The 20,880-nt window shown below is 43.9% G+C and overlaps 2 protein-coding genes across 4 annotated transcripts in view; both read right to left on the bottom strand.

The window, feature by feature from the left end:
- sulf1 (sulfatase 1) overlaps positions 1-20,880 on the bottom strand; it is a 388,338-nt gene that overhangs the window by 192,782 nt on the left and 174,676 nt on the right. The gene's annotated exons all lie outside the window — the stretch shown is intronic.
- spice1 (spindle and centriole associated protein 1) lies at positions 6,199-9,233 on the bottom strand. The gene has a single exon (XM_043689234.2). The coding sequence runs from the start codon at positions 9,191-9,193 to the stop codon at positions 6,956-6,958; it is 2,238 nt and encodes a 745-aa protein (XP_043545169.2). The 5' UTR covers positions 9,194-9,233; the 3' UTR covers positions 6,199-6,955.

Here is a 20,880-nt window from a genome sequence, read left to right as displayed (position 1 = left end):
CTTTTCCTACTCTTCTGAACGAAAATCCTTCTCACTATTGCCCTTATATCTGCCTTTATTATCAGGACTACCTTTACTACTTCTTTCATTTTGCCTGACTTTTTGAAATGTCAATTAAAACTGATTCAGTCTAACATTAAATAATGTAAAATAAAGCATCCTTTGACCATTATTGTCCATCCCAATTGTCCTAATAATTGATGGTAGTTCTTCTCCAAGTACTGAAGTCCTTGTGATGCTGTGTTCTTCCTCTTGCCACTGGTTATGAAGCTCTCCTTATGAACGCAATAATAAAGAAACAATAATATATGCCTAGGTCATGATGGTGATTTGGAGGAAATTAATAATCCGATGTGACATTGTTATTCTTATCTTTTTGGTGAGCTAGATCACGCAGTATGAAGGCCCTACTGAATCAACCTTCATTAAGCGTGGTTTTATGAAGGGCAAATCTTGTTTGACTAATTTGGTCAAGTTCTTTGAAGATGTATTATAGACCCCTTAATAGTCAGGGGGAAACTGAGAAACAAATTTATAAGGAGTTCTCAGTTATCTGTAAGAATAATAGGGTGGTTATGGTAGGGGATTTTAACTTTCCAAACATAGACTGGGACTGTCATAGCATCAAGGGTTGAGATGGAGAGGAATTTGTTAAGTGTGTACAAGAAAGTTTTCTGATTCAGGATGTGGATGTACCAAATAGAGAATGTACAAAACTTGACTTACTCTTGGAAAATAAGGCAGGGCAGGTGACTGAGGTGTAAGTAGGGGAGCACTTTGGGGCCAGCGACCATAATTATTCTGGGTTTAAAATGGTGATGGAAAAGGATAGATAAGATCTAAAAGTTGAAGTTCTAAATTGGAGGAAGACCAATTTTGACGGTATTAGGCAAGAACTTTCAAAAGCTGATTGGGGTCAGATGTTTGTAGGTAAAGGGACAGCTGGAAAATGAGAAGCCTTCAGAAATGAGATAATGAAAGTCCAGAGAAAGTATATTCCTGTCACGGTGAAAGAAAAGGCTGGTAGGTGGAGGGAATGCTGGATGACTAAAAACATTGAGGGTTTGGTTAAGAAAAAAAAGGAAGCACATGTCAAGTATAGACAGGATAGATTGAGTGAATCTTTAGAAGAGTATGAAGGCAGTAGGAGTATACTTAAAAGAGAAATCAGGAGGGAAAAAAGGGGACATGAGATAGCTTTGGCAAATAGAGTTAAGAAAAATCCAAAGGGTTTTTACAAATACATTAAGGACAAAAGAGTAACTCGGGAGAGAATAGGCCCCTCAAAGATCAGCAAGGCGGCCTTTGTGTCGTGCCGCAGGAGATGGGGCATATACTAAACGGATTCTGGATCAGTGGTGCTGGAAGAGCACAGCAATTCAGGCAGCATCCGACGAGCAGCAAAATCGACGTTTCGGGCAAAAGCCCTTCATCAGGAATAAAGACAGAGAGCCTGCAAAATCAACGTTTCGGGCAAAAGCCCTTCATCAGGAATAAAGGCAGAGAGCCTGACCTGATCAGGTGTACCCTAGAACTCTATGGGAAGCCAGGGAAGTGATTGCTGGGCCTCTTACTGAGATGTTTGTATCATTGATAGTCACAGGTGAGGTGCCGGAAGACTGGAGGTTGGCTAACGTGGTGCCACTGTTTAAGAAGGGTGGTAAGGACAAGCCAGGGAACTATAGACCAGTGAGCCTGATGTCGGTGGCAGGCAAGTTGTTAGAGGGAATCCTGAGGGACAGGGTGTACATGTATTTGGAAAAGCAAGGAATGATTAGAGATAGTCAACATGGCTTTATGCGTGGGAAATCATGTCTCACAAACTTGATTGAGTTTTTTTTGAAGAAGTAACAAAGAGAATTGATGAAGGCAGAACAGTCAAGGTGATTTATATGGACTCCATTAAGGAGTTCAACAAGGTTCCCCATGGGAGACTGGTGAGCAAGACTGTAATATGGACATTTGGATACAGAACTGGCTCAAAGGTAGAAGACAGAGGGTGGTGGTGGAGGGTAGTTTTTCTGACTGGAGGCCGTGACCAGTGCAGTGCCACAAGGATTAGTGCTGGGTCCACTACTTTTCATCATTTATATAATTTGAATGTGAGCACAAGAGGTATAGTTAGTAAGTTTGCTCATGACACCAAAATTGGAGGTGTAGTGGACAGAGAAGAAGGTTTCCTCAGATTACAACAGGATCTGGACCAGATGGGCCAATGGGCTGAGAAGTGGCAGATGGAGTTTAATTCAGATAAATGTGAGGTGCTGTATTTTGGGAAAGCAAATCTTAGCAGGACTTATACACTTAATGGTAAGGTTCTAGGGAGTGTTGCTGAACAGAGACCTTGGAGTGCAGGTTCATAGCTCCTTGAAAGTGGAGACGCAGGTAGATAGGATGGTGAAGGCGGCGTTTGGAATGCTTTCCTTTATTGGTCAGAGTACTGAGTAGAGGAATTGGAAGGTCATGTTGCGGCTGTATAGCACATTGGTTAGGCCACTGTTGGAATCTTGCGTGCAATTCTGGTCTCCTTCCTATTGGAAAGATGTTGTGAAACTTGAAAGGGTTCAGAAAAGATTTACAAGGATGTTGCCAGGATTGAAGCATTTGAGCTATGGGGGAAGAGGCTGAACAGGCTGGGGCTGTTTTCCCTGGAGTGTTGGAGGCTGAGGGGTGACCTTATAGAAGTTTATGAAATCATGAGGGGCATGGATAGGATAAATAAACAAAGTCTTTTCCCTGGGACGGGGGAGTCCAGAACGAGAGTGCGTAGATTTAGGGTGAGAGGGAAAAGATATAAAAGAGACCTAGGAGGTAACTTTTTCACTCAAAGGGTGGTATGTATATGGAATGAGTTGCCAGAGAAAATGGTGGCGGCTCTTACAATTACAACATTTAAAAAGCATTTGGATGGGTATATGAATAGGAAGGGTTTGGAGGGAAATGGGGCGGGTGCTGGCAGGTGGGACTAGATTGGGTTTGGATATCTGGTCGGCATGGACAAGTTGGACTGAAGGGTCTGTTTCCGTGCTGCACATATCTATGACTCTATGTACTTTGCCAAGTGTATAATCGGGATCCTATAGTACATCTGGACATCCAGAATGCATTGATAAGGTGCCAACACAAAAGGTTAATACACAATGCAGGATCACATGGGATTGGGGTAATTCATTAGGTTGGAAAAAGCATTAGCTAAACAACAGAAAGCAAAGTGTTGGGACAAATTGATCTTATTCTGGTTTGCAAGATATAGAGACCCAGGTGCCATAGTGTTAGTCCTTGAGCACCAACTATTTACAATCTATATTAATGACTTGGATGTGGAGATGTAAAGTACTGTTGCCAAGTTAGCCAACGACACTTAGAATAGACAAAGAAATGATACATTTACAAATGGATATGGTAAGTTAGGTGAATGGGCCAAAATTTGTCAGATGAAGTTTAATGTAAATAAGCGTGAGATTATTCATTTCGATCAGATAAACAGAAAGGCAACTTATTATCGAAATGGACAGAAACTTCAGTGCAGAGTGATCTGGGACCCAGTACATAAGAACTAGGAGCAAGAATAGGCCATCTGACCCTTCAAGTCTGCTCCGCCATTCAATAAGATCATGGCTGACCTTATTACGGACTCAGTTCCACTTCCCCACGCTCTCACCGTAACCCTTAATTCCTTTATTGTTCAAAAAAATCTATGCTAGCTTTAAAAACGTTTACTGAAGGAGCGTCAACTACTTCACTGGGCAAGGAATTCCATAGATTTACAACCCTCTGGGCGAAGAAGTTCCTACTCTAAATCTGCTCACCCCAATTTTGAGGCTATGCCCTCTTGTCCAAGTTTCACCTGCCAATGGAAACATCCTCTCTGCTTCTATCTTAGCTATTCACTTCATAATTTTATATGCAGTTACAGCAGGTAATAAGGAAAGCAAATGGAATTTTGGCATTTATTGTTATTAGAGTATAAAAGTAGGGAAGCTTTTCTGCAAATGTACAAGGTATTAGTGAAACTGTACCTGGAGTATAGTGTACTGTTTCATTCCCCTAACTTGAGGAGGCATACAGGAGTATTGTTGGCAATTCAGATGATATTCACTGGATTGATTCCAGAGATGAGGGATTTCTCTTGTGAAGAGATTGCCCAGTTTAGGCCTATACTCTCTTGATTTTAGAAGAATGAGAGGAGATATATATATATATATATATAATGGCCAGCCAGCAACACCCACAATTTTTAATATAAAGGTAGACCTGGAAAAGATGTTTTCTCATGTGCAAATATAGAATGAGGGGTCATTGCTTTAGGATGAACATTGGCAAATTTGTGAGAGATAAAGAGAAACTATTTCTCTCAAAGTTTTATTAATTTATAGAATTCACTACCCATAGTGTGATGAATGCTGGGCCACTGAGTAAATTTAAAGAGAAGGTAGATAGATTTTTACTTAGAAATGGATTGGGTTTTGGAATGCAGGCAAGAAAGTGGAGAGGTCAAGATGAGATCAGCCATGACTTTACCAAGGAGAAAGTGAGGACTGCAGATGCTGGAGATCAGAGCTGAAAATGTGTTGCTGGAAAAGCGCAGCAGGTCAGGCAGCATCCAAGGAACAGGAGAATCGACGTTTCGGGCATACGCTCTTCTTCAGGAAGGGCTTCAGGATTCCTGAAGAAGGGCTTATGCCCAAAATGTCGATTCTCCTGTTTCTTGGATGCTGCCTGACCTGCTGCGCTTTTCCAGCATGACTTTACCAAATCATGTAAGTGGCTGAATTGTCTACTCCTGCTCTTAGCTCTTGAATTCAGTTTGAGTGCATTCTGTAGATCATACCTAACGAGTGACTGTGGAAGATTGGCGGGTGGATTGATAAAGAATATTCTATCCTTACTAAGGTCAAACTTCTTGAATGTCAATTCAGCTGTACCCGTCTAGGCAACTGATGGGTCTTTCCCAGAAGAGGAAATGTCCTTACAACAACTACTCTTATCAAGCCCCCTAAAAATCATATGTTTCAATAATATCACCTCTCATTCTTCCAAATTTCAAAGAGATCTAATGTGTCCCAGCTTTCTTCATAAGGTAACTTCTTCAGCCCAGGAATCAGTATAACAAATCTCAGTAGACGTTGGGACAGGAAGGAATCAAGTTGGAGTTGAGAGTTTAAGGGGGTAAAGATTGGAAAGTCAGGGTCAGTTAGACAGTTTGAGGATGGGTGGGGATGGTAGGACAGAGAGTATGTTATATCGTTATCTACAAGTTAGCCACTCTATTTTAAACTGTCCAACATTTCCTTGAATACAAACCAGCATCTGATCTATCCCAAGTCTTCCACTTTAACTCAGAGTTAGAGACAAGCACGCAGGATCCGCAGGAGCTGAGGAATACCCATCAGAATTTTTTTTATAATCGAGAAATGCTCTTAACCCACCAGAAGTTTAAACTTACCAGGCAATTCTCTGAATCAGTGCAACATGACTCTGTAGATCCCGAGACATACCATTGTGGGTTACGTCTAAACTTCACCTAACTAGACACTGGAAGATCTGGATAGGACATGCTAGGAACCTCAGATGAAGGCAGATTAGAATCACCCATTGACATTTTTTAAGATAACTTTCAAAAACTTCAACCTTGCAGTCAGGGCTGCAACATGCTTGACGATGGGAATGTTAATTAATGCTCTCCTTCCTGTCACCCGTCAAGAGACCGTCATGAAAATGCACAGATTTGATCGGTGTGATTTTGGACTGTCTGGTGGATCAGGAAGTAGTCAAAGTTTGGAATGGTATGAAGTTGACAGTACAATTTGGCTACTTATTGCATTGTTGCTTGACTAGTCTGTAAGACAATTCTTTCAATTGGTCTAAATTGGTTTTAATCTTATTCAGATGCAATGTCAACAATCTTTCCCTCAAAGACATTAGCTGAAAGAGTTGAATTATTACAACAAATCAGAAGCTTTCATTTAGTTTCCTGGCACTAACCCTCAAATTACAAATTTAATTTCACAATGTGACATGACTACTAAACTCTCAATTTCTAAGTTGTTAGTCCTGTACTGAAATTACAAGGCTTCAGTAGGCATTTGAAAGGAAAATCGAGGTGATGATAACAAATCAGGCCCAACTATTATACAGGCAGATGAGGTAGTGATTGATAACTCAAAAGTAATAGGCTCAGACCACTTAAAAGAACAATTATGTTGTAAAAAAGATTTATTTTTGTACAAACTGTGAGCATTTTATTGAACTAAAAAATTTAATATATTTTTACGTTTAAAATATATTATAAAATGTTATTCTCTCAAATACATCTGCATGTGCCACGTATAAAAAGATTAGAAAATGATTTCTGCAACTAAGGGAACACACACTACCACCCCTCAAACAAAACACATGCTAGTGAATCAACAGTTCATTTTACAAATCATGCTCATTTTTAACTAAATCAATGGAACAAAAAATCAGGAGCATTGCAAAATGCATTGCTGATTCAGTACTGCTGTAAGAAACCTTCCACCCCCACTATCCCACCCCATTCTCTCACACACTTAGAAAAACCAGAGAACAGGCAAGAAAATTCTCAATCTTTCTGAACTATTGTAAAAGCTTCTTTGAGGCTAATTGCCTCTGTGAATCAATAATTAACACAATTGATAGTAACAGGTAACTGTTGGGAGCACACAGAAATTTAAAATTACAAATTCTCTGCTAAAATAGTGTAAAACAAATAAATGCAATGTGAAATTGTAAAGAAAAAGACAACATTTTGGAAACATATCAGTCATCATCTGTGGGGAGTACAAGTTGACATTTCTGGTGCCAAGCCTTTAGAAACAGGTGTTCGTATACTCTGATGTCTGGCATGTGCAGTATTTTTCTTTTTACAGCTATGAAAGCACTTCTGTTAGTTGTCCAATCACCCAAATGTAGATTTGGAATCTCAGAGTTAGAGTCAAATGGTATGAGTAGACAGTGCAAACCAACCTTCTTCTTTTAATCTTTCTGGCTTCAATCTTTGAGTAATAGGTGTTCTATTTCCATCACCTTTGTCCAGATGTAGTGAAGAACTAGTTCTACTGGCATTATCTGTTAATCTATTGTTATTTATTTCGCTAGCAGGACAAGGTGCACTCTCTGAAGAGGAGTCCAATCCATTGGGCAAAGGGATCAACACATCCAGTGATTTTCTGCCAGTTTCTGTCCATGTACCTTCTGGTGGAATAGGAGAAATGGGTGGTGAGGCAGAATCACCAGAAATTTGTCTCTGCTGTTCAATCAACTTCAGAAGTTTGCTGCGTGCTTCAGCACTCTGGTGGTTGAGCTCAGTGATCCTCTGCTGAAGATTATCACAAGGTCTGGGCACAGACTTTTCAATTTGTGGTGCAGAATTAGGTAATTTATCAATATTGAACTGGCTAAGTTGGGCTTTGAGAGCTGAATTCTGCAATTGGAGCTCAGTGATTTGCGCAAGCATTGCTTCATGTTTAAGCCACTTGTCCAAAGCTTCAGCTTCCATTTTGTTCTCCTTTAATCCCAGAACACCTGTCACTGCATTAACAGTTCCTGGTTGTTGCATTTCAGACCAATTACTAACAGGCAAAACTGGAGTCAAGTTCCTTTGTCCTTCTAAAGCATCTCTAAAATTGCACTGCCGGGCAAGATCCTGTTGACCTTGCTGCAGCTCGCTTTGTATTCCTAAGTATTCTATGAAATTGTTTTCTCTTTGTTGTTCAACAGACGTTGGAGTTTCCTTACCAATTTGCAAAGGATGAGCACAATTTGATTTCAGGCATACATTATCAGCGAGAGGTCTTTCTTGACAAGAATTTGCTGCAGTTTGTGATCTTACAGCTATTTGACTGTTCCTCTGTCTTGGGGGGGAAAGCAATATAGCAGAGCCAAATAAGTGCTCAGGTAAACATTCGCCTCTTCCAGCTATTTCTAACACATTCCCCTCGTACTGATTATCTACGCTTTCTAAACGTTCAGCAGCATTTGGTACAGCCCTTAAAATAGGTGCATTCCTGTTATCCTGTCTGCCACAGTAAATGCAACCATGCAGACTCCTTCCTTCCAACGCTGCCGCACCAACTTTGCAAGCATCAATGTTTTCTCTTGGCTTCGGTTTGTCCATTCCTGCTCCTGGAGATCCGTGCACCGTTTGTTTGATCAAGTGCAGCTCCTCGTCGGTCTTCACCATATAATGATGCAGGGCGGTCTGCGTCGCAATAACCTCGCTTTGCATTTTCAGAAGCTCCGCGGTCAGCGCATCGATCAGCGCCCGCTGCTCGGTGCACCTTTCCGCCAGCCTCTGCCGGCCTTCCCTCTCCCGCCGCTGCTGGCTTTCGTTCTCCTTCAGGCAGCGGGTCAGCCTGCTCAGCGAGCCGACCAAGGAGGCGGTGAAGCCCGCCAGGCCCCGGCCCCTCTCGGGCGGCCGCCCGGCGACCCCGCGCCCCGCCCGGCGCTGCAGTTCCACCAGCTCCTGGTCGATGTGCTCGATGGTGTCCCGCAGCCCCTCCAGGCTCAGCCGGCCGCGCTCTGCCGCCGCCTCAGCTCCTCCGGAGCGGGCCCTCTGGATCGCCGTGGCGGCGTTGAGGCCAGCCTCGTCCCCCGAGGCCTCGCGCTCCGGTGTACACGGAGTCCCCGGGCTCTGGCCGGGCTCACGCCGGGACCAGTCCCGCGGATGCTCGCTGCCCTCGGGGCTTGCCTCCGCACGGCCCGGGCTGGCGTCGTTGAGCGCCTGCGGGTCCATCACCGACTCGCTGAGGAGGGACAGCTGAGTAGGCCGCTCCCCCCAGGCGCGGGTGGGCAGAGCCGCCTCGCCGCCCCCGCCCGGCGCCGCCGTCACGTTCGGGAAAGCGGCGTGCAGGCGCGGGCCGTCGGCGAACAGGTCCCGCACCAGAGCCAGGGCCCGGTCGGAGCGGTCCAGCACGTCGTGCAGCTGCCGCCGGTCCAGCAGCAGCTCGCTGACCAGCGGCTGGTGGCCGGGGGCCGAGCGGGGTTTGTGCAGGCCGGGCCGCCGGTTCCTGGGTAGGCGGCTGTGCCGGCGCCGGGCGAGTTCCTCCGGGCTGGCCCGGTGCACGCTCAGGTCGCTGATGGTGCTGTCCCACTCTCTCCTCGGTGCCACCGCCGCCTTCTTCCTGCGGCCTCGACCCGCTGCCTGCGAGCGGCTGCCCCGCACCAACGACATCCCGCCGCCCCCCCCCCCGGGCTGTTAGGCCCGACGGCAGCGCGCGACTCTCCGCCTCGCGCCGCCAACCGCCACCTCCAGAGCATTCCCGCCCCCGCCAACTGTCATCAAATCCGCCACCCGCCCCATAGCATCGCGCTCCCGTCACTTCACTTCCCGCCGACAGCGGACACGTTGCGCGCGCTCCCGCCGCCAAGTGCCCATCAATTCGGCCGTTGCGCGTCGCCGTCAATGCCACCTCTGCGCGCTCCGGCCGCCAAGTGGCAGTCAATGCCACCCCCGCGCGCTCCCGCCGCCAAGTGGCCATCAATTCACCCCCTCGCGCGTCGCCGTCAATGCCACCCCCGCGCGCTCCCGTCGCCAAGTGCCCATCAATTCAGCCGTTGCGCGTCGCCGTCAATGCCACCTCCGCGCGCTCCCGCCGCCAAGTGCCCATCAATTCAGCCGTTGCGCGTCGCCGTCAATGCCACCTCCGCGCGCTCCCGCCGCCAAGTGCCCATCAATTCAGCCGGTGCGCGTCGCCGTCAATGCCACCTCCGCGCGCTCCCGCCGCCAAGTGGCCATCAATTCACCCCCTCGCGCGTCGCCGTCAATGCCACCCCCGCGCGCTCCCGCCGCCAAGTGGCCGTCAATGCCACCCCCGCGCGCTCCCGCCGCCAAGTGGCCATCAATTCACCCCCTCGCGCGTCGCCGTCAATGCCACCCCCGCGCGCTCCCGCCGCCAAACGGCCATGAATACACCCTCCCCACCTTGCGCGCTACCGCCACCTCCCGCGCGGCTCTGGCGGTTCCCCAGCGCCGCTGAGTGTTAGTTTCAGGGGCTCCGTGAGTAAGGAATGTGATTTGTTTTACAAATAAGATTAATTTAATCGGAGATTTTAATTTAAAAAAAATGTTTTAATCAAGATTTTGAATTCCTTTTTGTTTTAAAAAACATTCCGCCAACCACTGGAAACTTTGAGCGAGCTACAATGTGGAGAAGAAAGAACCTGCAACTCTTAAAAATTGTGGTGGGGTCTCTTTAAATTAATTTAAATCCCATAAAGAGCTGTCTGGTTGGGGCAAGTCGTCAAAACAAAAGCTTAACAAATCCCTTTTAGGAGTACGGTTAACAGCAATCTCCCTAATAAATGACAATTTGTGCCACCCATGCTGCCTAACCACACACCTCTTTCCAGGATTTAGTGTTCTTATTGAAATTTGCAGTGTTTTTCTTCCAGTGTATCTATATGTTACTATTGGGTGTAAGATTCAGTTCAATGGGACTCAAGAGTCTTGGCAGGGTAAATGCTGAGATGATGTTTCCCCTCATGGGAGAGTCTAGGAGCAGAGGGTATAGTCTCAGAATGCTAATTTAAGGTTGGGATGAGGAGCAAGTTCTTCTCTCTGAGGGTCTTTGGAATTCCTTGCCACAGAGAACTGTTGGGGCAGAGTCCCTGTATATGTTGGATTGGCAATTGGATAGGTGCGCGGATGGGTTGCTTAAGCTAGGACAAATGTTCGGCACAACATCGTGGGCCGAAGGGCCTGTTCTGTGCTGTATTGTTCTATGTTCTATATTTAAGTCAGTCAAGGAATCAAGAGTTACGTGAAAAAGGAGTAAAGTGGGCATAAGGAATGTCAGGAGACAGTGAGGACTGCAGATCAGAGTTGAGAGTGTGTTGCTGGAAAAGCACAGCAGGTCAGGCAGCAACCGAGCAGCAGGAAAATCGATGTTTCCAGCCGGAGCCCTTCATCAGGAATGAGGCTGGGAGCCTCCGGAGTGGAGAGATAAATGGGAGGGGAGGGGAGGGGACAAGGTAGCTGAGAGTGCAATAGGTGGATGGAGGTGGGGGTAAAGTTGATAGGTTGGAGAGGAGGGTAGAGCCGATGGGTGGGAAGGAAGATTGACAGGTGGGGCAGGTCATGAGGATGGTGGTGAGCTGGAAGGTTGGAACTGGGGTAAGGTTGGGGGGGGGGGGGGGGGGGAAGGAGGGGAAATGAGGAAACTGGTGAAGTCCATGTTGATGTCCTAGGGTTGAAGGGTCCTCCTGGCATCGGGTGGTGAGGGAGTGGCGATGGAGGAGGCCCAGGACCTGCATGTCCTTGGCAAAGTGGGAGGGGGACAGATCAGTAATGATTCTCTTGAATGGCAGCATCGACTCAAGGGGCTGAATGGCCTGTTCCTGTTCCTATTTCTTATGTTTTTATTGAAAAGTGATTTATACAGCACTGATGAATTAGCTGCAGTTGTTCAGGTGGACAGAATAGAAATTTATAGTCGTGTACTTTTACATGAAAAATACAGTTTAAAGTTTTGTAAGTCACCCCACTGCAGTGTCTACATCAATGACAGAAGACATACACAATAATAAAAAAAAGTAATATTAAAGAAAAAGTAATCATAGTTCCGTTAACGACTCCTGGGATTGGGGAAAGCTGATTAAGGAAGATGCAGTCAGGATGAGACTACTAGGCTATTGGAATACTGGGCCAGAACCCTCTGCTGAAGAACACCTCATGCCTGGCTGAGATCATCACTCTTGGAAGAGACTGCCTTCCAGGTCGCTGGACAGAGTGAACAGAGGATCTATATCTGTTGTTAGATCAATAATCCTGAGGCATAAATTTAAAGTAACTGATGGAAAGGAGAAGTCAAGTGAGGCCTATCATGACACAGGGAGCAACTAATAGCATTTTCCAACAAAAGCATCAAGACAAGACACTCGCTGGAGAGGGGCAAGATATTTATTTAGGAGGATTATTGTGTATTGTGATCCTAATTAACTTCAGATCTCACCTTATTAATATGCAGCTTCTTATCCAACCACCAACTGCAAACAAACAAGACACTGATGAAACTTGACAAAAGTCTGAATGGGCACATAGGCACTCCAGCTTGCTACTTGCTCATAAAGTGTTCCATTTTGCACACCTGCCACCAGCATCTTGTATCTCTCATCTCCAGGGATAGCATGTTCCTAAGACCTTGGCGTCATACACATGTCAGTTCCTGCATATCATTGACAATCTCTGACCAAATTACATTAAGCTTCTGCATTGTATGTTCCAAATTGGGGAATGCCAACTACTATCATTGCAATACTCCTGCAAGGAATCCTTATTATTGGGGACAGGCATCAAATTCATGGATCTCAAGGCTGTTCGCTTACCCTCTTAGCGCTGGCTCACTTTGAGTCTATCTGGATGTTCACAGCATTTCTGCAATGCCTTGTTTAGCTTTTTATGTCTTGCCCCCTCAGCCAAAGGTACTGAACTCTCAGTACCTCTGTCTTGACTTTCTATTTAGGGCAGATATAAAAGCAGGAAGGTTGTCAGTAGTCCTCAGACAAGTCAATGGAGTCAGCCTTGAGTCATGGGATGCTCATACAGTCAGTCAAAGACAGCCCTTGATACTAAATCTGGGGATCTGGAATGGTCAGTCAATTGCTTGAGCAGCCAGGATCAGGATATTCTCGTAGGAGTGAGGAGCTGAATGCAAGCAGCCCACCATCTGTCTCAGCTCTTTATGCCCTATTAAGAGCTGGTTTCTCCTATAGCCAGAGAAAGGGAGCTACTAAGGCAGATGAACATGGCTGGCAGAGCTGCGCATAGTCTAGTACATATGTACGTGAGGGTGAGTTGTCCCAAGAAAATGACTAAGCAGAGGTCATGCAAGGTGTGAGGGGTTGGGATGGGTGAGAGAGAGTGAAGGAAGATAGTGCATGCAATAGTGAGAGTGATAGAGCATAAACCTTGGTAAGAGGATTAGCAGAGACAGAGTGAGTCTTATCTTGCAGAATTAAGATGATTGTATGTATCCTGCTGAATCCAGGTGTTTGAGCTTCTTCCAACACTGCTAGGCATTCCTCTAGATGGCTGAGACTGCACTGACGCAGACTGGCAAGGTCTGGTGTTGTGGCCCCTCTGGCAATTCTGGGAGAAGAGCCCTCCTCTGCAGCATCTCCACCTGTCCACAAAAGTGTGGTGCCAAATTTTCACTTCTCTGTCATGTCTAGGACAAATGTCACAAACCATGCAGGGCAGCTCTGGATTGATACTGCCTATCTGGGTGCACAATAGCCTTTTAAGGATGACATTGTTGTCAGAAATGCTGGTTCATTCTTAGATATCTGCGCAGTGAAGAGTCCTTTTGGCTGAAGTGAGTGGTAGAATCAGGTTAGCTTCGGACAAGAGGTATGCTATAGGGGCAGACAAGGTGAGATTGGGATGACAGTGTGAGAAACTTGCTCGGCCTCTGACTGAAACCAGCCATGAAACTTGACAAAACTGACATAGCCAAAAACACGCAAGATCCAACCCAGTGCTACCAACTTAATCATATGATGTTGACAGATGATACATTTACTGTTAAGGGAGCTCCACTGTTGCAACACTGAAAATTGGATTAGTAAAACCACATTGTGTATTATTCATTTTCGGTCACTTATTAAAACAAAACAAAAATATAAAAGGCTCAGTTGATCTCCATCTTATTGAAATTATTATTGAAATAATATTCAAGGCATTGATTTTATATGCTAAGGTCTTGATATGTTTATTTATTTCATTATTATTGATGCTAAATCCAACTTAGTCATGTGCTATGAGTTATAAAAGCTATACAAGCATGCCTTCAAATAAAAACTGCAGCTCAAGATGCAAAAGTACAAAATCAGTTGCCAAAGTACAAAACTTTTCAGTTGATGAAATTAACCATGTTCTGATATTCTGGCTTTTAAAGGCACTTTACAGTTCACAAATAATCCACAGTTAAAACAATAAAGCCCTTAACTCAGTTGCCAAACTCTTCAGCATTACTTTCCCTGGGCTCCAGATCAGGTCTGCTCCTAATGAAGCCTCACACTTTATAAATCAGATCAGCAAATTATTATTTTCCAAAGAGCCTGAAAGAATTGCCTGTGCTTGTTGGTTTAACATTTTTCTTTACTGCTAGTCTCATTTAACTGAATGGTACAGTTTTCTGTTTTAACTCCTTTCTTTGCTAAGTTGTTATTGGATCATGCAATGATAGGGAAACAATATGGTCTTCAGAAAATGCCACTTTGTACATAACCATTGCAAGTTGTACGCAAGTACACTGAGTGACTTGAGTTTTGATTGGCAAGTTGGTCCCTCTTGCCCACCTATTGATCTGTTATATTGCACTGCACTGTCAAATGTGAACCACAGAATTATTACAGCACAGAAAGAGGCTGTTGAGCCTATCATTTCTGCATTGGCTCTTTGAATGAACATTTCAGCAACACCAATCACCAGGATTCTCCCCATAATCCTGCATATTATTCCTTTTCAAATAGCAGTCTAAATTTCTTTTGTGTTCATCAATTAAACTTGTCTTCACCACAATTTCATGCAGTGTATTCTAGACCATAACCACTTGCTGCATGAAATTTTTTTCTTTCATATCAATTTTGTTCTTTTGCCAATTACCTTAAATCTATACCCATTTGGGCACGATCCTTTCACAAATGAAAACAGTTTCTCCCTATTTACTGTATCCAGTTGCCTCATAATTTTGAATACCTATATTAGATCTCCTCTCAGCCTTTTTAAAAGGAAAACAGTCCAAACTTCTCCTGTCTGTCCACATAACTGAAGTTCTTCCTCCACAGAACCATTCTCATAAATCTCTTCTGCACCCTCTTCACAATCCTCACATCCTTCCTGTAGTGGTGTGCCCAGAACTAGATGCAATATTTCAGCTGATAACAAACTACAGTCTTATATAAAGGTTCCACATAACTTCCTTGTTCTTGTTCTCTATGCCCTTGTTAATACATTTGCATTTTGCCCTGTACGCTAAGGTCTAGATTATTGATATATATTAGGAACAGCTTGGGTTCCAGCATGGAACCCTGGGTAACTCTGTCACAAAACCTCCTCCAGCCTGAAGAATATCTATTAACTACTATTAAAGAATAGTCATATTTGTCTTGAAATATTTGTTACGTTTATTGCTCCACAGATGCTGCCAGACCTGGGTGGCACCGTGGCTAGCACTGCTGCCTCACAGCACCAGATCTATGCAATTCTCAATACTTTGCTTTCAATAACCACCACTCTCTATTTTCTGTTATTCAGTCAATTCTGTGTTCATATTATTCTATAAATGATAACTTTGTTCACATAAATTAGGGTAGCATGGTGGCTCAGTGGTTAGCACTGCTGCCTGACAGCACCAGGACCCAGGTTCAATTCCACTCTCAGGCAAGTGTCTGTGTGGAGTTTGCACATTCTCCCCATGTCTGTGTGGTTTCCTCTCATGGTCACAAAGATGTGCATGTTAGATGTACTGGCCATGCTAAATTGTCTACAGTGTTCGTAGGTTAGGTGAATTAGCCATTGGGAATGCAAAGTTACAAAGGGGGTGTTCTTTGGAGGGTCAGTGCAGGCTTGATGGGCCAAATGGCCTGCTTCCATACTGTAGGGATTCTCTGATATCTGTTTTGTGGCACTCTATCAACTGCAGTGTATTAAATGGTAATAACATGTAATTACTTCCAAAGACTGAAAACTTTTAAGTACTACTAATTAGCATTGACAAAATTTACACAACAAATCACAGTATTTTTAAATGAAAACATTCAAATAATACACACTTCTCTGTAGTTTGCAATGATACCTGATGAAACTTTTGTTTTGAAGTAGGAGCTATGAATGAAGAATCATAGAATCCCTAAAGTGCAGGAGGTCACAATTTGACCCATCTAGTCTATACTGACCCTCCAAAGGACATCCAACCCCATGCACTCCCATAATCCTATTCCTATAACCCCGCATTTACCTCCAATACAATATATACCTCCTCAAGTAAGAGGACCAAAATTATGTGCAATACTTCAGATACAACTTCACGAAGGCCTCAGTTGCAGCAACACCTCCTTACCTTTATACTCTATTCCTTTAGCAATAAATTATGAGTATGCCACCAGTATTACAGACTTTATTAGTGGATGACTGTATGGCAAAGAAGTTGATTTGAATGTTCCCCAACTGGAAACCATGGATAAACCCAGGTGATCACACCCTACTGAAGTCCAGATCTGAGGCAATCAAGTCGGGCAATCCTGACCTATACAGGAAATCCAGGGAGGATCCTTGCAAGGCCATCTGGGATGACAAGAGGTGATACCAAACTAAGCTTGAGACCCAGACTAACCACATAGACACCTGTCATTTGTGGCAAGGCTTACACGACATAATGGGCTACAAAGTGTAGTTGAACAGAATCGCGGGCAACAGTATATCTTTCCCCAATGAGCTCAATCCATTCTACATTCACTTTGAACAAAAGGACTGTAAAGCAATATCACCTGTCTCATCAGCCTCAGGTGCACCTTTACCCTCAGTCACTGCTGCAGACGTTAGATCAGCCTTCTTGAGGGTGAACCTTGGGAAAGCAACTGACCCGGATGGAGCCCCCAGCCATGCAGTCAGACCCTGTGCGGACCAGCTGGTGGCAGTTATTCATTAACATTTTCGATCTCTCCTTACTACGATTCACCTGCATCAAGAAAACCATCATCACCCCAGTGCCAAAGAAAAATCATGCACCAGGCCTCAATTGCTTCCATGTGGTGGCTCTGACATCCATTATTATGAAGTGCTTCGAGAGTTTGTTCATAGCTCACATCAACTCCAGACTGCCTTGATCGCTTGCAATTCTCCTACCGATGCACAGGTCCACAGCAGAGACTATCTCCCTGGCTCTACACTCATCCCATGAGAATCTGGGCAACAAGGATATCTACGTCAGGCTCCTACTTATTGACTAATCTTTCAACTTCAAAACCATAATTCCAAACAAACATATCTCCAAACTCCGGTGGGTCTCATAGCGGGAGTCTTGACTTTGTGACCAATAGGCCACAATCAGTAAGGAGAGGCAACAACACCTTCTCCACGATAATCTTCACCACTGGTGCCCCTCCAGGCTGTGTACTCAGCCTTCTACTTTACTCCTTATACATACATGACTGTGTGGCCAAATTCCACCCCAACTCCATTTACAAGTTTGCTGACGACCCCGCCGTTGTAGTTTAGATCTCAAACAATGATGAGATGGAGTACAGGAAGGAGGCAGAGTGCGTAATGGCATAGTGTAACGACAACAATATCTCCATCGCCATCAGCAAAATCAGGGAGTCGGTCACTGACTTCAGGAAGTGGAGTGGAGGTCACACCTCTGTTTGCATGGTGTTGACGTGGCGATGGTTGACAGCATCAAGTTCCTGGGAGTGACAATCACCAACAATCTGTGCTGGTCCAGTCAAGAAAGCACAGCAACACCATCATTTCCTCAGGAGGCTAAGGAATTTTGGCCTGTCCATAAAGCCTCTTACCAATTTTTATGATGCACCATTGAAAGCATTCTACCTGGTTGCATCACCGAACAGTATGGCAACTGGTCTTCCTAACACTGAAAAAAACCAGAGTCCAGCCCATCACGCAAACTAGCCTCCTATCCACTGACTTCATCTAGACTTCCCACTGCTTCGGAAAATACAACATAATCAAAGACCCCTCCCACCCCGGTTACACTCTCTTCCATCCTCTTCCGGCAAGCAGAAGATATAAAATATTGAATACACATACAAACAGATTAAAGAACAGCTTCTTCCCTGCTGTCATCTGACTTTCAAATGGACCTCTTTAACGTTAATGTTGATCTCCCTCTGCACCTTCTTAGAAGCTGTAACATTGTATCTTGCACTCTGTTCTGTGACCCTATTGCACTTGTACATTACAGTCTGCCTGTAAAGCACACAAGACAACACTTTTCACTGTACCTCGGTACATGTGACAGTAATAAATCAAGTCAAATGCCAAGATTCCATTTGCCTTCCTTTTTACCTGCTGTACTTGTGTAGTAGCTTTCTGTAATTCATGCATGAGGACACCCAGATTCCTCTCCACCAAAGCACTCTGAAGTTTATTTCCAACTAGATAATAAGCTACCTCCTAGTCTTCTGACCAAAATGGATTTCCTCACACTTATCCACATTAAACGCCATCTGCCAAATGTTGACTTATTCACCTAGCCTATCTGTATCCATTTGTAAATTTTTTATTTTTTAATTGCAAGTTACTTTCCCACTAAGTTTAGTGTCATCTGCAAATTTGGCTGTAGTTCCTTCTCTCCCTGTATCCATGTCATTGATATAAATTGTAAGTAGGTGGAGCCAAAGGACTGGACCTTGTGGCACCTCATTAGTTAAATCTTGCCAACCAGATAAAACACTGTTAGTCATGCAAACTTTTATCCAAACTAATAAAGTATCCGAAACCCCATTTTATCTTCCCTTGTGTATTAATCTTTGGTGCAGCACTTTATCAAATGCCTTTTGGAAGTCCAGATCTACAACATTTACAGAATCCTCATTATCTATTTTGCTTAGAGTCACAGAGTCATAAGGTTGTGCGGCATGGAGACAGACCCTTTGGTCGAACTCATCCATGCCATCCATATCCCTCTAAATCCTTCCTTTTCATGTACCCATCCAGATGCCTTCTAAATATTGTAATCGCACCAGCCTCCACCAATTTCTCTGGCAGCTCATTCCATAACACACCATCCTCTGCATGAAAACGTTGCCGCACAATTCCTTTTCAAATCTTTCCCCTCTCACCTTAAACCCATGCTCTCTAATTTTGGAGTCTCCTACCCTGCAAAAAAGACCTTCGCTATTCACCCTATCCATGCCCATCAGCCATGACTAAATGGCGGAGTGGACTCGATGGGCCGAATGGCCTTACTTCCACTCATATGTCTTATGGTCTTATCCTATCTACCCGCAACTCCACTTTCAAGGAACTATGAACCACCACTCCAAGGTCTCTTTATTCAGCAACACTCCCCAGGACCTTGCCATTAAGTGTGTAAGTCCTGCCCTGATTTGCTTTTCCAAAATGCAGCACCTCACATTTATCTAAATTAAGCTCCATCTGCCACTCCTTGGCCCATCTGATCAAGGTGCAAATTTACTAACCATATCTCCTAATTTCACATCCAAATCATTTATATAAATGACAAAAGCAGTGGACCCAGCACTGATTCTGGGAACACAGCTGGTCACAGGCCTCCAGTCTGAAAAGCAATCCTACACCACCACTCTCTGTCTCCTACCTTTCAGCCTGTTACATCTTTGAGAAATTCTAGCAAATTAGTTAAACATGATTTATCCTTCGTAAAACCATGACGACTCTGGTGGATTGTATTTTGACTTTCCAAATGTGCTGTTATTACTTACTTTCTGGAAGATTTTTTTTGTATCTATCTCCAAGAAGACAGAAAGTCATTGTTTAGTTTATCCACCATTTCCTTAATTTCCATAATATATTCTCCTGTTTCTACCTGGAATAGATCCCAATTTATTTTCCCTAATGCTGTCTTTTTCATGGACTGAAGCATGTTTTACTATCTACCTTTATGTTTCTTCCTAGCTTGTATTCATATTCTCTTTTCTGCTTTTTAAATAGTTATTTAGTCATCCTTTAGCAACAAGGGTGGATGGATATAGATTGGTTTTAGCGTTTGACGTAAGGTTGAATTTCCAGGACAGAGGCAGGTCAGCTTAAAGGTGTGTGTGGAGATGCCTTCTGATGCCTTGTTGAGTACAGTAGATATTACCTCAGGATCAGTTGCATTAATATGAAGAAACAGTGCCATGAACAAAATAGGAAGGTAAGATCTCAAACTGGCCCAATTAGGTCCAGAAAGTTTATTTTTTGTTTTATGCAGAGAAAGTTGCTTATATCCCTGTGGTGCACATTTCAGATGGGGACTTAGGTGTTCAAAATTAATCAGGATCATTGAATTTAGGTTAAAAAAATCACATCCTCCCCTGCACGGAGCCCTAAATGAGGTCTTTCAATGGGCCGTTAATTGGAGGCGGGCAGGCTTCTTGATTACCACCATCCAAACCCACCAGTCCTTTGAAACTTCCAACCTGTCCTTGAGGCATTGAGATAACCTTTGAGACTATGATCCTGAGAATGCAACGGTACTTGGTCCTGGTCCTGTAGATATTTGACAATTTGGCCCATTAACTGTTTCTGTGTCCACAGATGCTGCCAGAGCTGCTGATTTTTTTCTCCAGCATTTTATTTTTGTTTCAGTTTCCACTATCTATCATATTTTGTGTTGTGTGCGACAATAGATTAAGCACATTGCCTCATTAACAAATTTAAATGACTGCCAGCCCTCCTGGAATTGACAAATTATCCACCCCTGTCCAGCCTCTGTTAAACCTGGAAATGAATGGGTTCAAGGCTGAGGCAATTCAGGCTTGAGATTATAACATTTTTACATCTATCTGACGAAAACCCACTTGTTCATTGGTGTTAAAATTTCCTTTTAAATCAATGAAAAATAATTCGCCACTTTTATTAGTTACCCTTTTGGAAGGGCCCAAAGACCAATACAGAATAGTCACACTGCAAAGTTAGAATTGTGGTTATTATAGAGAGAAATATTATAGTAATATTCTGTTCTGGCACAGAATTTGATTGTAAAAATCTGCAAAATCCTGTCAATTAAACAAAATGGGCATTGAATTTCCTTCTTAATTTTTAATATACCCTGTATTGTATTTCATAAATTCCTAACGTGCAGTGGAGTTAGCAATGATTACCAACAGGTTTATTGACCTGACCTGTTAGACCTGCCATAATTTACCAGGTGT

This window comes from Chiloscyllium plagiosum, unplaced genomic scaffold (genome assembly GCF_037043375.1).
Source record: "Chiloscyllium plagiosum isolate Xiang-an unplaced genomic scaffold, Cpla_swu_hap1 HiC_scaffold_4, whole genome shotgun sequence".
NCBI lineage: Eukaryota > Metazoa > Chordata > Chondrichthyes > Orectolobiformes > Hemiscylliidae > Chiloscyllium > Chiloscyllium plagiosum.
This window is presented reverse-complemented; position numbering and strand designations above follow the sequence as displayed.

Excerpts from the sequence above, each read along its gene's own strand:
- spice1 (XM_043689234.2), bottom strand. The coding sequence starts at position 9,193 with ATGTCGTTGGTGCGGGGCAGCCGCTCGCAGGCAGCGGGTCGAGGCCGC.